Here is a 16,097-nt window from a genome sequence, read left to right as displayed (position 1 = left end):
CTCTAGGCAATGTTCTGCTGGGAAACCCTGGGTCCGGCCATTCATGTGGACGTCAATTTGACACGTGTCACCTACCGAAACATCGTTTAAGACCAGGTACACGCCTTCATCACAATGGTATTCCCTGGTGGCAGTGGCCTCTTTCAGCAGGATAATGCGCCCTGCTACACTGCACACATTGTTTAGGACTGGTTTGAGGAACATGATGAAGTGTTCAAGGTGTTGCCTTGGCTTCCAAATTCTCCAGATCTCAATCCGATTGAGCATCTGTGGGATGTGCTGGACCGACAAGTCCGATCCACGGCGGCTCCACCTCGCAACTTACCGGACTTGAAGGATCTGCTGCTAATGTTTTGGTGCCAGATACCACAGGACACCTTCAGGGGTCTTGTAGAGTCCATGCCTCGGCGGGTCGGCGCTGTTTTGGTGGCACATGGAGGACCAACAGCATATTAGGCAGGTGATCATAATGTTTTGGCTCATCAGTGTATATTCCAAGAGGCTGACCAGAAGCACCACATCCATTCCAGATTTTTAACCTCCGCCATCGAAGATCGGAGGTTACTGTTTTCACCCCTTTCTGGTTGTTTGTTTGTTTGTTTGTGAACAGTATTGCGGAAAAACTCCTCGACGGATTTCGACGAAACTTGGTGGGGGGATTAGGTATGGTCCAAGGACCATGCCATTAGATTTTGGACTCGGTCCAAAATCCAATATGGCCACTATGGCGGCCATTTTGAAAAAATATTTGAATTTTTTTTTTTTGCATTTCTACACGTTTTAAGTGATTTCAACCACCCCCCCCCCCCAAAAAAAAATGTCGGAGAAAAGAACTATAACTGTCAGCACTGTTGACGTCATATTTAATGAATAAGATATAAGGTTTACTTGAGTGACCCAGCAGTATTGGCGTCTGAGGTTTTGCAGTCTACCGAGTACTCCCCCTCTAGTTCTCACTGTATTGCTGGATAGTTTTCACAAGGGCACACGTGTTTTACCAATATTCTACAACTAGTATCTCCCCCTCAAGTGAAAACATAACCCTCACCTCCATTCATTCATTCCCCTAATTATCCTCTGGCATAATGGAACTGACTTCTTGAGTCTGTTGTCTCATATTCTCCCCTCTAAGATATCAAAGTCTGCTCATGCCCACCACCATCTGACCGTCTCTCCCGTTTCTACCTCCATGCTTTACCACTACACCTGCCGAGATCCTGACTCCTTTCATTTGCAATTCACGTCCTCGTGCTACTATGCATACCTACGCTGTCGTATATGCTCCCAGTGTATCCCCTCCACCCACATCTTATGTGTTGACCTTTGACCCCTGTTGTAGTTGTACTCTTCCATGAGTCTCGCCACCTGTATTTCAAAGCATTCTTTGAGAAAGTCATCGTCCCCTCGGGAGCATTGTTCACTCTCTCAGCTGATGGACAAGGTACACCATGTAGGTATTGATAAGTACCCATTTTCCTGCTGCTTCCATACATTCTTTCTGTTTTTGTTAAGCAACACAAGAATGCCATTGTGGACACCAAAGGTGCTCAGATGTTGGCCTATTTCAGGTTCATTTTATTTATTTGCATAGCCAGCCGGTGCTAATACGAGCATCCCTTTTCTTCCCAGGTCAGCTTGAGGATCGGTTCAGACTCCTTTGTTTCTTTTTGCATACCCCTTGAGGTGTAGGAAGAAAGTGCAGCGATTTGTCGGCAGGTTTTGAAGTTTAAACTTCGTTTCAAAGCACGTGGCTTCAAAGAGTTGCCATCTCAGTTCATTCAACGTCACGGTGGCGGATCATAGTTTATATACCATTAAGGGCCTATGTTACGGTCTCCATTAAGTAAGCCAAACAAGATGCGATCTTATACCTTGCCATAAGGTCGCTCAATACACGATGAGATGTGGAAGGGAAAGTTGCACCAATGCCATTTGAGCGGTCCATGAGCCTTGATGAATTCATTCTATTTTCCTTTCCTGTTTGTTACTTGGAAAGAGGAAGAAAGATCCCAGAGGATGACGATCTCTCTCTCTCTCTCTCTCTCTCTCTCTCTCTCTCTCTCTCTCTCTCTCTCTCTCTCTCTCTCTCTCTCTCTGTCTCTGTCTCTCTCTCTCTCTTTCTCTTTCTCTTTCTCTTTCTCTTTCTCTTTCTCTTTCTCTTTCTCTTTCTCTTTCTCTTTCTCTTTCTCTTTCTCTTTCTCTTTCTCTTTCTCTCTCTCTCTGCGTCTCTCTCTCTCTCTCCGTCTCTCTCTCTGTCTGTCTCTCTGTGTCTCTCTGTGTCTCTCTCTCTCTCTCTCTCTCTCTCTCTCTCTCTCTCTCTCTCTCTCTCTCTCTGTCTCTGTCTCTGTGTCTGACTCTTTCTCTGCATCTGCCTCTGTCTCTGTCTCTCTCTGTCTCTCTCTGTCTCTCTCTGTCTCTCTCTCTCTCTGTCTGTCTCTGTGTGTGTGTCTCTCTCTCTCTCTCTCTCTCTCTCTCTCTCTCTCTCTCTCTCTCTCTCTGTCTCTGTGTCTGTCTCTCTGTCTCTCTCTGTGTCTGTGGCTCTCTCTCTCTCTCTCTCTCTCTCTCTCTCTCTCTCTCTCTCTCTCTCTCTCTCTCTCTCTCTCTCTCTCTCTCTCTCTCTCTCTCTCTCTCTCTCTCTCTCTCTCTCTCTCTCTCTCTCTCTCTCTCTCTCTCTCTCTCTCTCTGTCTCTCTCTCTCTCTGTCTCCCTCTCTCTCTGTCTCCCTTTCTCTCTGTCTCTCTCTCTCTCTCTGTCTCTCTCTCTCTCTCTCTCTGTCTCTCTCTCTCTCTCTGTGTCTCTCTCTCTCTCTCTCTGTGTCTCTCTCTCTCTCTCTCTCTCTCTGTGTCTCTCTCTCTCTCTCTCTCTCTCTCTCTCTCTCTCTCTCTCTGTGTCTCTCTCTCTCTCTCTCTGTCTCTCTCTCTCTGTGTCTCTCTCTCTCTCTCTCTCTCTCTCTCTCTCTCTCTCTCTCTCTCTCTCAGTCTCTCAGTCTCTCTCTCCCTGTCTCTCTCTGTCTCTCTCTCTCTCTCTCTCTCTCTCTCTCTCTCTCTCTCTCTCTCTCTCTCTCTCTCTCTCTCTCTCTCTCTCTCTGTGTCTCTCTCTCTCTCTCTCTCTCTCTCTCTCTCTCTCTCTCTCTCTCTCTCTCTCTCTCTCTCTCTCTCTCTCTCTCTCTGTCTCTCTCTCTCTCTCTCTCTCTCTCTCTCTCTCTCTCTCTCTCTCTCTCTCTCTCTCTCTCTCTCTCTCTCTCTCTCTCTCTCTGTGTCTCTCTCTCTCTCTCTCTCTCTCTCTCTCTCTCTCTCTCTCTCTCTCTCTCTCTCTCTCTCTCTCTCTCTCTCTCTCTCTCTCTCTCTCTCTCTCTGTGTCTGTCTCTCTGTCTCTCTCTGTGTCTGTGGCTCTCTCTCTCTCTCTCTCTCTCTCTCTCTCTCTCTCTCTCTCTCTCTCTCTCTCTCTCTCTCTCTCTCTCCATCGTACTATAGACCAAACAACATACGGCCATGAACTCACCGGAGTAAGCTTTTTGCTGAGGCTAAGTTCACCCAAAAGATGCAAAGATAAATGATTTGAAATAGAAAACAAATAAACTGAACTAAGCAATGAACTTTGTCTCGTTTACGCCACATTTTTCAGATGATGTGTACATGAATATAGGATGTAAAAGGCAGCACTTATATCGATCTGAGTTTGTTATCTTCTTATTGTCAAACATTTAATTCCTTTCTGTAGGAGGGTTTATGTTGCTCAGGTTTAAGTCACTTGTCAAGCAGACCACACAGGCTGCCTTGTCTTCAAAGACAAATTGCCTAATTAGTAATAAAACACTTGTGGTTATAGCAATTAAGAATAATAACGCACTGAACATATATTATCTGATCTTTCTCAAAGAATGTTTGTTTCACAGCATCAAAGAGACAACGACACGGTGTGCCTCGCCGGTTTCCATGGGGACTTGGACAGATGATGTTAAGGATGGACACGAGTCGGGGTGTCATGGTGCTACCTCGTCATTGAGACATCAGTGCCCACAGGCAGGCACGGTTGGCACGCCATGTGGCTCCGTGGGAGCGCCATCGCGTGCTTTTGCCTCCGCCAAGCGGTCATGTAGACAGGTCGGGTCTTTCCTGTACGTACGACCTCGGGCGTGACGTGGGCAGGAAAGGGGCTCGGAGAGGGGAGGGGGTATGGTTGGGGGTTTCTGTGCTGCAGTCACATACTTTGTGCTCTCTTTTGCAGGATGCAAACACAGTCTCGTTCCCATACACTGGTAGATGTTGATTGGGGTCTTACCTATAAAATCGTCATGTGCTCCCATGTGGTGATACTTGCCGATGAGTACATGATCTCCAGCATCTATCAGGGGACGACAAAGTGTCATTGAGAAAGTGTGGCGATCACAAGAAGATTGAAAGCTACAAGAGTGTGGTTTTGCCTGAGAACAAAGGCTCAGAGATCTTTCATTTCAACCACAGAGTGACCTCAACAATGACTGAACTCGACACATTCTCCAATTCTTTCGGGCCATAAAGTACTCAGGGGAAGAAGCGGGGGTGCAAGGTGGGTTCAACTGAAACACATACCTTTCAAAGACCATGAGACCTTTTCCCTCTCCTCCACGACCCTTCGCAGCCATCATGGCTCGGCGAATGTGCCCTGATTGTACAGTCACAGTTGAAGGCCAATCTGCAGTCCAAACATTTGACCACTGAGCTTTTGTTCTCAGACAAAAGCTCAGGTTTGTTGTGCTTTTGTGTTTTTTACCATCTTTGCATCTTTGTGCATCTCCAATCTGTGACTTGCAGCTTCGTGCAATACCATTAAAGGGAGGCTGCATCGTATAAGGTCCACGGTATGTTGTCGGCGACGATAGGCTGGCTGTCATGTCTACAGAATATGGAACTTTGACGTCCGATGACTGACCTTTGAATCGATATACTGGCCAGACGAGTCAAATGCAGTGTACCCACTTACCTCATTAGCACCCTTTCTAGTCCATAAAGGCTGCCACAGCCCCATGCTGTGACACCATCAAGGGTCGACCTCCAACGGGAGGTCAGATCATATACTATGCAAGGCGACACACGAGGGCTGAGCAAGTCAAGGTAACTTTTATTGATCAACGAGCTAGTTGTATTCCTCAATAATATATTCTACAAAAAATATCAACTTGGAGTACCAATGATGTGGCATCTTCATGACGTCATCAGCTGCTCTTGATAGATTCGACCTGATCCCATTTGGTGGCATTTCTTCACTGATGGTCCTGAATATTAATGAAGATGTGTTGATCACCCTTTTGAAGCATTATCAACTCTGAGTTTTTCTTCAGCATTAAGCTTAAAAACTGGTCAAACACCAAGGCCTGGAAATATTTTAAAGCACGAGCTAATAACAAGTTGCGTACTTGGCTCACTCACCTCGAGATATTTCACATGGGGCACTGTATTTTACACTAAATGCAAGAAGTACACCACGTGAGAATGGATACAATTGAAGTGGTCCATAGGATGATGATTGGTGAAGACGTTTGCCTAAGTTTGTTTAAATTCTTCCCTTGAACCCATTCATTACTTAAACATTTTCTCTTTCCACCCTCCCTTGCCACCATCTTTCCCCTTGCAGTGGAGGTTGCAACAGGGGCTTACTGAAGCTCAGCGTCTGTTTGTGAGGGAGGTGTTGCTGTAAGGCCCGTCGCAAAGATAGCGATAAGTGATGTGTGTTTAATCCCAGCAACCCGCTGTGTTTACGACAAGATGGCCGCTGTTTACGCTCACTCTGTGCTCATTTCAACTCACTCAGCGAGTCCTATCCACACCCGTCTTCATATTTATACTGATTAACACTTACCATTTACAATCGCTCGTGACATCCACAGAGTGCGGAAATAGTTAAGGTTCTTTGTCTCTCACAAAACGTAAACAAAATGAAACAGTGTAGATTCCACTTTTAGCTTCCATTGATTTGAACCTTTGGTGACTCCATGTGATCTCATGCTGAAATCCATGTCACCTTCAAAAATCAGCTTTTTATTTGGACACTTGTCCTTTGTATCCACAATTTTACAAAAGAGGGGGAATGAAAATTAATAAACATCTTGATATAATGGAGCAATGCATATGTAATTGGTTATAAATATATAAATAAATTATATACACACATAGTATATGAAAAACAAAGATCCACTGTGAATGGAAGGAATAGCTAATTCGTTCTCACCTCATCAACTAACCCCAAGTGGCTAGGATTTTATCAATAAATCAACTCCTCCAATGCTCTTTGAGCCGCAGAAGCTGCATAAAGCAACTATGCGAGTCCTCCCAAGGTAAGCCCTGCATATTTCTGTTTGCGCTATCACTGATGATTTGCCAAGAAGTGATAAAAACCAGTCTGGCAGCTGAAGTGGTGTGTAGCATTGGGATTCTCATTTATGTACTATTTGTGAATATCTTCACAGTTGTGGAGGAATTCTGGGAAGGATTTGAAACAGCAAAGGGCTTACCTTGGGTTGCCTCTCATGGTTGATTTATGCAGATTCTTCGGCGAGAAGAGCATGGGAGGAGTCGACATATACAGTATGTATGTGGATATATATATATATATATATATATATATATATATATATACATATTTATATATACATATTTATATATATATATATATATATATATATATGTATATATATACATATTGATATATATATATATATATATATATATAAATATATATATATATATATATATATATACATATATAAACAAAGTATATATAAATAAATGTATATATGTATATATACATAATGTATATATAAATAAATGTATATATGTATATATATATTGTTGCAGGCCAGGGGTCTGGCGGAGAACGACCACTAGGTGGGGAAAACTAAGTCGATTCCCACCAGACTCCCCGGAATTGTAGGCCGTCGCTCACGGATAATTCCGTGACGCGGCGGGTCACTTAACTGACCGTGGACGCAAATACCTCAACCGCGTGGCGTAGGGTCCTCCTGTCTAGAAACAAGTTACCTAATTAACCACACAGTTTTGATTACCGGAGAACCACACCCTCGGTACGCCTTGTCCAAAACGGATCACTCGACCAACTACCGACTACCTTTTCGGATCGGATGCAGTCGAGCGGCACTGCCCAGGACGTACCGGCTCGAAGGAACAGATTATCGGGAATAAAGATTCGAAAAACTAAACTCGGATTCGAACCATGCTGGACCAATGGAGGAAAAGACAAAGACGAGCTGGGAACATTTCTACAATTATTTATTTGCAATTAAGCGAGGAAAAGCATCTGGCACAACAAAAAGGTTTATTCAGTATGTTAAGCAGGGGAAAGATGAGAGAGGTGTTGGTGCGGCAATTTTATAAGCAACTTACAAAAGCAGACACAGTGCAGACTTGACGCAAGAATAATAAAAGCAACAATCACAACAATAAAGATCTTTCACAGGCTTATCTAATGGAAAGGCGCCAACACACTCAGACACACACTCAGACAGAATAAACCCAATGAAAAGAAAAAGGGACCTTTTGCAGCCAGGAAGGGAGGGATTTGGGGTCACAGTTTTTGGTACCTGAGCATTTTGAGGGAGGGGATGCTCAGTGGTGCGGCACCCGACAAGGGCTGCGCAGTTCGGTCCACCGCCACACGTGTGGTAGTCGTGTGTGGCGGAGTCCAAAGAGGCAAGGGATGAGCAGTGGGCAGGACCAGATGAGAGGCTTGGTCGAGGTCCTTCGCATCCACCAACTCCGACTTCTCCCTTTCAAAAACCAACCGCGACCTTTCAAATCCAACGACAACCCTCCCTCGCATTCCACTCTACCTCCTGAAGCAGATATTATGGACAACCGACTGAAGTACAACACAATGACTGGGAGATCGCAGGTATAGTACGAGAGGGCAGAATCTTATATATTATTTCCGAGTTTGTGGTTTCGTGTCGCGCTATCTTCGACTTTGTTCTGCGCTCGAGTAACGTGATATTCGGCTTACATTATCTCAAAGACCATCTGAGGTGCATGGTACAAAAAAATTAAATAAAATGGTTATGAAACCGTGAAATCGTGCCAAAAACGGTTACTGCATTTTTCTCAAACACATCCACCCCAACATGTCACGCAGTGCGCGGGTTATGCTCGTGAAGTCATTGCTGCTGTGTTTTTAGCCAGGTCTCACGTGGCAAACGCTGGCTCTAATAGAGCTTCTTCTTCTTCTTCTTCTTCTTCTTCTTCTTCTTCTTCTTCTTCTTCTTCTTCTTCTTCTTCTTCTTCTTCTTCTTCTTCTTCTTCTTCTTCTTCTTCTTCTTCTACCTTTAGGATGCGGCTCTTGGACACATTTGTCCTTGTTGTTGCTGCTGTGGATGCACCTTTTGTCACACTCACAGTGTTTTCCACTCTCCTCTCGGCACACGACGAAATAGCCGCCTGATTCTTGTATTCATGCTGAGGAAAATTGGCGGCGTGCTGACCAAGACGCTGGCCATTGACTCTTGGTTGGTCGTGAAAGACGGACTTCGAAGCCTCAAGTAAATCACTGAAGGGAGCGGCGACGTTCGACAGACAGCGGGATTGGGAAGCGCGGCCAACGAAGAAGCTACACCGCGGTTCAGGAGCCCTGACGTCGAATATTTCCTCACAACTTGCTCGGCGCCATTTTGGGGGTGATTTCCCGCACGTTGACGACTCCGTTCGATCGTCAAGTCCAAAAAGATCGCCTGGACTCGGGTAAGTGAAGGAATGAAAAGGGATTTCCTTATTTTCTTTATTTTATATGACCCCTCGTGTGTGTGTGTGTGTGTGTGTGTGTGTGTGTGTGTGTGTGTGTGTGTGTGTGTGTGTGTGTGTGTGTGTGTGTGTGTGTGTGTGTGTGTGTGTGTGTGTGTGTGTGTGTGTGTGTGTGTGTGTGTCTGAGTGCGGAGGCTCCTCTCAATTAGATTTAGGTTACCTCACCCTCACGTCTTGATTCATTTTCATTATAATGATTGATTTTCTGTTTAACAAATCATTATTTATCTAATTTGCTCGTGTCCGTGGATCTGTTGTGGGTTCGAAAGTAAAACCCCAGTGCTGTGTGCGCTACCGTCCTGGTGAAGCGCCGAGCATTTATTTCCCGCACGCGTCAAAATCACTGAGAATCTCAGAAGCCTCGAAGGGAGAACTGTCGAGCCAATCATCCAGGAAGGGTCAAATCCCCTGGACACGACGATATGCTATGCTTTATCACTCTCACACACGCACACGCACACGCACACGCACACACGTTATTGGCCGATATCGGCATTTTTTGGGGGTATCGGTATGTTGGAGTCAGTGTGATTACCAAGTACAGTACTTATTGTATACAACCCAGAAACCTTGAGCAGCTTTCACCGTGAAAAAGTTGCAAAAACAGTCCCGCGTGCGCCATAATCTCCAAGGATCTCGGCTATTGTGCCGCCACACTGTGCCGGTTGACTAGTCATGGGTATTCATGGTTGTCGCTTCCTGTGGCTCCGCCTACTGAGAGCCAAGATATGCCGCCGCCACACTGTGCCGGTTGACGAGTCATGGGTATTCATGGTTGTTGCTTCCCTGTGGCTCCGCCTACCGAGAGCCAAGATATGCCGCCGCCACACTGTGCCGGTTGACGAGTCATGGGTATTCATGGTTGTCGCTTCCCTGTGGCTCCGCCTACCGAGAGCCAAGATATGCTGCCGCCACACTGTGCCGGTTGATTAGTCATGTGTATTCATGGTTGTCGCTTCCCTGTGGCTCTGCCTACCGAGAGCCAAGATATGTTGCCGCCACACTGTGCCGGTTGACTAGTCATGCGTATTCATGGTTGTCGCTTCCCTGTGGCTCCGCCTACCGAGAGCCAAGATATGCCGCCGCCACACTGTGCCGGTTGACGAGTCATGCGTATTCATGGTTGTCGCTTCCCTGTGGCTCTGCCTACCGAGAGCCAAGATATGCCGCCGCCACACTGTGCCGGTTGACAAGTCATGCATATTCATTGTTGTTGCTTCCCTGTGGCTTCGCCTACCGTGAGCCAGGAGACACTGTGTTAAAAATGTCGCCTTGCCATGTGGTTTTTTTGCCCGCTGCGATGAAAAATGCTTTTTGTGCCAGACTGTGGCCAACAACAGTGTGAGTGATGCGTTTTGTTTATCGTTCAACACCAGAATTTTGTACTGTGACTTTATGTCGGCATGAAACAGTTCGATGCTCGAGTTTTACCGACGAACTTTGACAATTGTGTTACAACAACCTATAGGAAAGAACTTGCAACTTTGATGTGTAGACAAATGTAAAGCTCTGCGGTCTATTCGAGTGACTCCAATTTGTTATTGTACCGTTACTCTGATCAGTGATTTTAATATACATCTTGTACATGTATAACGATCACCGTAATATCTGTGTCAACTTACTATAACATTTTATTTTTGTTTTTGTTACAGCGATTACCACAATTCTTACCATTCGTCAAGAATAAAGAACTCTAAGCCTCAGCATGGTTGTTAGATGTTACGTTCATTGGCGGATGGGGGTGAGCTGTATATGCTATCCGGTCCAGACCGGAGAGGCAGAACAGTAATCGACTAAGGCCAAGCACAGTCCAGGCAAGCGAGAAACGTCGGTCCGCCCGGCTCAGGGGAATCCAGTCCATAACCAAACACAGTTTCCGCAATATCACTCGATGCCATCGTCCAGACAATCAACATGTCAGAGAAGTCACCCAGAAGTAACCGATCAGTACGATCATCTCAGGCTGGTTCAAAAACTTCAGAACTGTCAAACATAAGTTTTATGTTAGCACAAAAACGTGCTAAAGCCGGTGCTGCTAAAGCTGGCCTGCATTTCGAGAGACAAGCAGCTGAACTACGCAAAAGGCAAGCCTTGGCCGCCACAGAATCAGCACGAATTCAAGCAACAATGGAGGCTGATTTAACCCTACTACAATCTGAAAAACAAGTCGCCGAGACTGAGGCAGAGTTACAAGCCATTCAACAATGTATTAGCGAACTTGAGGGTGGAAATGGCCTGCCCGATATCAACCTACCTCAGGAGACATCAGCAAAGCGCACAGAACAGTATGTGGAAGATTACAGTTATCCGCCAGTGTTACCAACTGCTGACAATATGCAAAATTTGCAACCACCGGCTCTTACGCCCAATATTGCCAGTAATTTATACCCAGCAACAACCAGACACCCTGATCACCCCTTCTTTCCTGATTTAAATTACCGAGCTATTAACGCTACATCTGTTCCCATGAATAACAGACATTTAAATCACAGTTCCAACCCTCGTGTGACATTAGACCCGAATGTGCCTTCATTTGTGCTGGTATACACAGCAAATAATACAATGCCTATGAACACTGACTTTTCACAATATCTGCTGAAAAGAGATTTGCTGTGAACACGCTTGTGTACATTTAACGACACACCAGAAACATACGCAGTGTGGAAGGCAGACTTTCGCAGCGTTGTGAACGATATTGGTGCCAGTGTTAATGAAGAGATTGACCTCCTGATTAAGTGGTTAGGTCCACAATCAAAGAAACACGCCGCCAGCTTAAAAATGTCAAATGCCAACAATCCATGTCTCGCGCTTCAACGAATATGGGAGCGCTTAGAGGAGCGATTTGGCAGTCCAGAAATGGTGGAAGCCTCAATAAAACATAAACTCGCTTCCTTTCCGTGGCAGTCAAACAAAGACAACAAGCAACTGTATGAACTGTCAGATACATTGTATAAAGTGCTTTCCCTCAAAGAAGATCAAAAGTACGCTATTCTTTTAAGCTATGTTGACTCTTCATCAGGAGTACTCCCCATACTCAATAAACTGCCTTACAACATACAGGAGAAATGGACAATGCATGCGTCCAGGTACAAAAAAAGAAAATAATGTGGTGTTTCCTCCTTTCCATGTGTTTGCTGAGTTTATCAAGAACCTCAGTCAGGTACGCAATGATCCTAGTTTTGCGTACGAAAGTAATGCCGCACAGAGCAGCAGTCAGAGTGGATATAGACAGTCACAGGTAAACAAACTTCCTGCACATCGCACCCTCTTCTCCAAGAAGACAGACATTCAGCCAAATTGTCCTTTGCACAATACTGCACATAACCTCAGCGACTGTCGTGCGTTCAAATTGAAGTCACTTGTCGAAAAAAGGGACTTTCTGCGGGAAAATATGATATGTTTCCGGTGCTGTGATTCAACTGACCACGTTGCAAAGACATGTAATGTAAATTTATCCTGTTCTGTGTGTAAAGGCAACAAGCATGTTGCAGCAATGCATTACGACAAGCGCAGCCCCTTAAAGAGCCCACGGTGACCCCAACAGAGCCCGCCACGCCAGCCAATAAGGCGTTCGCCGATAACGGCGGGGAGCTACCTGTCAACGTTCCGAACTCAAAATGCACACAAATTTGTGGTGATGTGTCCCCGGGTAAATCATGCAGTCAAACAATTCTGACCAAAGTTTACCACAGTGACAATCCAAACAAGTATATCCATGCCTACGTAATCCTCGACGACCAGAGCAACGTCACGCTCGCCAGATCAAGATTTTTCAAATCGTTTGATGAATCGGGGGAAAATATTCCCTACAACCTTATGTCATGCTCCGGGTCAGCGCAAATGGTTGGGAAACGTGCACATGGCTACACAATAGAGTCCATAGACGGTGACCACAAAATACAAGTTCCTACGTTAATCGAGTGCGATGAAATTCCAAATGCCCGTCACGAAATAGCCACGCCCGATGTCGCCATTCATCATGCCCACCTGTCTGATATTGCTGCAGAAATCCCCGACCGAGATTGACAGCGACGCTGAGATATTAATTTTGATCGGCCGTGACATTCCAGAAGCGCATCATATTTTGGAACAACGGACGGGCCCGAGAGGATCTCCATTCGCCCAGAAAACAACTCTTGGCTGGGCGATAATCGGTGAAACTTGCATCGGCAAAGTTCATAAAACAGGTGTTCCTGTGGTGAATAAAATTAACTTTTTGCCGGACGGTCGTCCGTCAATTTTCCCACCATGTGACAAGCTGTTTGTTGAAGAAATTGTTACCTGCAAAAACGACAATTTTTCAGACATTTTCCAAGTGAATAAAGATGACAACAAATCTGGCCTGTCCACTGAAGACAGACAATTCATTTCAGTAATGGAAGATGAGATGCATCGGTCACCTCAAGGTAATTGGGTGGCACCACTGCCGTTTAAGGCAGACAGACAGTGGCTACCTAACAATAAACCGGAAGCCATCAAAAGAGCTAGTTCCTTGCACCACAGCCTCATTAAAAACTCAGAAAAGAAACAACACATGGTCGAGTTTATAAAGCAGGTTATCGATAGAAACCACGCAGAAATCGCCCCACCCCTTCGAGAAGATGAGGAATGCTGGTATCTACCACTTTTCGGGGTTTACCATCCACATAAGGCCGACAAGATAAGGGGCGTATTCGACTCCTCCTCCAAGTACAACGGCGTATCACTCAACGACGTGTTGCTAAAAGGGCCAGATTTGACCAATGACTTACTTGGTGTTTTGATAAGATTTCGCTCTGATGAAGTGGCGATTTCAGCTGACATTCAGTCCATGTTTTATGGTTTCCTGGTCAAACAAGAACACCGCAATTACCTCAGATTTTTGTGGTATCAAGATAATGATCCCGAGAAACCACTGATTGACTATAGAATGACAGTGCATGTCTTCGGGAATAGGCCGTCTCCCGCTGTGGCCACGTATGGTCTCCGGAAAGCTGTCGTCGCTGGACAAGAAAAACCCAATGATGACGTCACAAACTTTGTACTACACAACTTTTATGTTGATGACGGATTGACGTCATGTCAATCTGTGGAACAAGCGGTACAACTTCTGTCTGCCACACAAGAAGCTCTGGCGAACGGCGGTAACCTCCGCCTCCACAAATTGTCGTCAAATAGCCCAGAAGTACTCAAGTCATTTCCTTCTGAGGATTATGCTAAAAACCTCAAGAACTTGAACTTTGACGTAGATACCTTACCGCAACAGAGAAGCTTAGGCCTTGTGTGGGACCTCCAGCACGATGTCTTCACGTTTGAAGTCAACACCACCAGAAAAACAAGAGGTGGTTCAGCCAGTAGCAAGCGCTGGGCTATACTGTTTACGTGCTGAACCAGCAGAGCCATACATATTGAAATTGTGGAAGAGATGTCCTCTTCTTCTTTCATAAATGCTCTCAGGAGATTCCAAGCCATACGCGGAAAAGTGGTACAGTACAGGTCAGATCATGGCACAAATTTTCTCGGCGCAACAGACCCTCTACACATTGACGCCATTAACGTGGAGGAAGGCCCGGTAAAATAATTCCTGTATGACAGTGGTGTGAAATGGCTGTTTAATCCACCCCATTCTTCACACATGGGGGGAAGTAGGGAACGGCTAATCGGTGTCGTTAGACGTGTTCTTGAATCTATGATGGCACAGTTTGCTTCGAAGGATCTAACCCACGAAGTGCTGACAACATTCATGATGGAAGTAATGGCCATTGTGAACAACCGAACACTGGTTCCCGTGTTTACCGATCCAGATTCTCCTTTCGTGTTATCTCCCAACATGCTATTAACACAGAAAACGGGGTCGCCTGTTGAACCTTTCTACGACGCGGACATCAAAGACATATACGGTATCCAGTGGAAAAGAGTTCTGGCGCAGATGGCACCACGAGTACGTCCATTCACTCCAAGTTCAACGGAAGTGGATGCATGACAAACAAGAAGTGAAGGACGGGGACGTTATAATCCTCAAGGAAAAGGATTCTGTCCGCAATGACTGGCCTGTCGGAATCATCACTCAAGTCTTGCCCGGCTCAGACGGCAGGATTCGCAAAGCCGTCATCCGCGTTGCCAAAGAAGGGAAGATTGTGTCATACACACGACCTATTAGTGAATTGGTCATGTTGCTTCCCTGTGGTGTTAAATGAATATGTGCCGTGTTCATTTGTGATATGTTCTAACGGATCAGTGATGCCATTTTTGATTGTTTGTTTTCTAATACATTTGTGTTTGTGTGTGACGTCTTTAAAGACGTTAGGCGGGGAGTGTGCCGCCACACTGTGCCAGTTGACTAGTCATGCGTATTCATTGTTGTCGCTTACCTGTGGCTCCGCCTACCGAGAGCCGCCGCCACACTATGCCGGTTAACTAGTCATGCATATTGATTGTTGTTGGTTCCCTGTGGCTTCGCCTACCGTGAGCCAGGAGACGCTGTGTTAAAAATCGCCTTGCCATGTGGTTTTTTGCCCGCTGGAATGAAAAATGCTTTTTGTGCCAGACTGTGGCCAACAACAGTGTGAGTGATGCGTTTTGTTTCTCGTTCAACACCAGAATTTTGTACTGTGACTTTATGTCGGCATGAAACAGTTCGATGCTCGAGTTTTACCGACGAACTTTGACAATTGTGTTACAACAACCTATAGGAAAGAACTTGCAACTTTGATGTGTAGACAAATGTAAAGCTCTGCGGTCTATTCGAGTGACTCCAATTTGTTATTGTACCGTTACTCTGATCAGTGATTTTAATATACATCTTGTACATGTATAACGATCACCGTAATATCTGTGTCAACTTACTATAACATTTTATTTTTGTTTTTGTTACAGCGATTACCACAATTCTTACCATTCGTCAAGAATAAAGAACTCTAAGCCTCAGAATGGTTGTTAGACGTTACGTTCATTGGCGGATGGGGGTTAGCTGTATGCTATCCGGTCCAGACTGGAGAGGCAGAACAGCTATTCTCCTCCGAGTGAAAACTGTACGGCTGTCCGTCCAAGTCGGTGTTAATCAGCCTGAACACGGCAACATATATATATATATATATATATATATATATATATATATATATATATATATATATATATATATATATATATATATATGTATATGTATATGTAAACATGTATATCTAATGCATAAAGCTGAGTTCATATCTGTCTGTCTGTGGGTCAGAAGCATCGCCCATTCTACAGGCCACGCCCTCCAACGATCCAGAAGTCAGGTCAGGTATGGGAGCATGCGCTGAAGCAGCGCGTCACTGCGTCCACTTTCCGCCGGTAC

At 45.3% G+C, this 16,097-nt stretch overlaps 1 protein-coding gene across 2 annotated transcripts in view; it reads left to right on the top strand.

Moving 5' to 3' along the window:
* Positions 1–8,089: 8,089 nt before the first annotated feature.
* Positions 8,090–16,097, top strand: part of LOC147028203 (uncharacterized) — a 54,060-nt gene continuing 46,052 nt past the window's right edge. Inside the window, exons 1-2 of one of the 2 annotated variants that reach the window (XM_085878386.1) lie at positions 8,090–8,725; positions 10,438–15,683. In XM_085878386.1, the coding sequence (XP_085734512.1) occupies positions 12,750–14,153 (1,404 nt within the window). In that variant the 5' untranslated portion in view covers positions 8,090–8,725; positions 10,438–12,749 and the 3' untranslated portion in view covers positions 14,154–15,683. Of the gene's footprint in view, positions 8,726–10,437; positions 15,684–16,097 lie in introns of those variants that run through there. The other variant, XR_015057463.1, reaches the window with a different exon arrangement.

The sequence above is a fragment of the Eptatretus burgeri genome, chromosome 4 (assembly GCF_056783735.1).
Source record: "Eptatretus burgeri isolate ZD-2024b chromosome 4, Ebu_testis_v1, whole genome shotgun sequence".
NCBI classification, from domain to species: Eukaryota; Metazoa; Chordata; class Myxini; order Myxiniformes; family Myxinidae; genus Eptatretus; species Eptatretus burgeri.
This window is presented reverse-complemented; position numbering and strand designations above follow the sequence as displayed.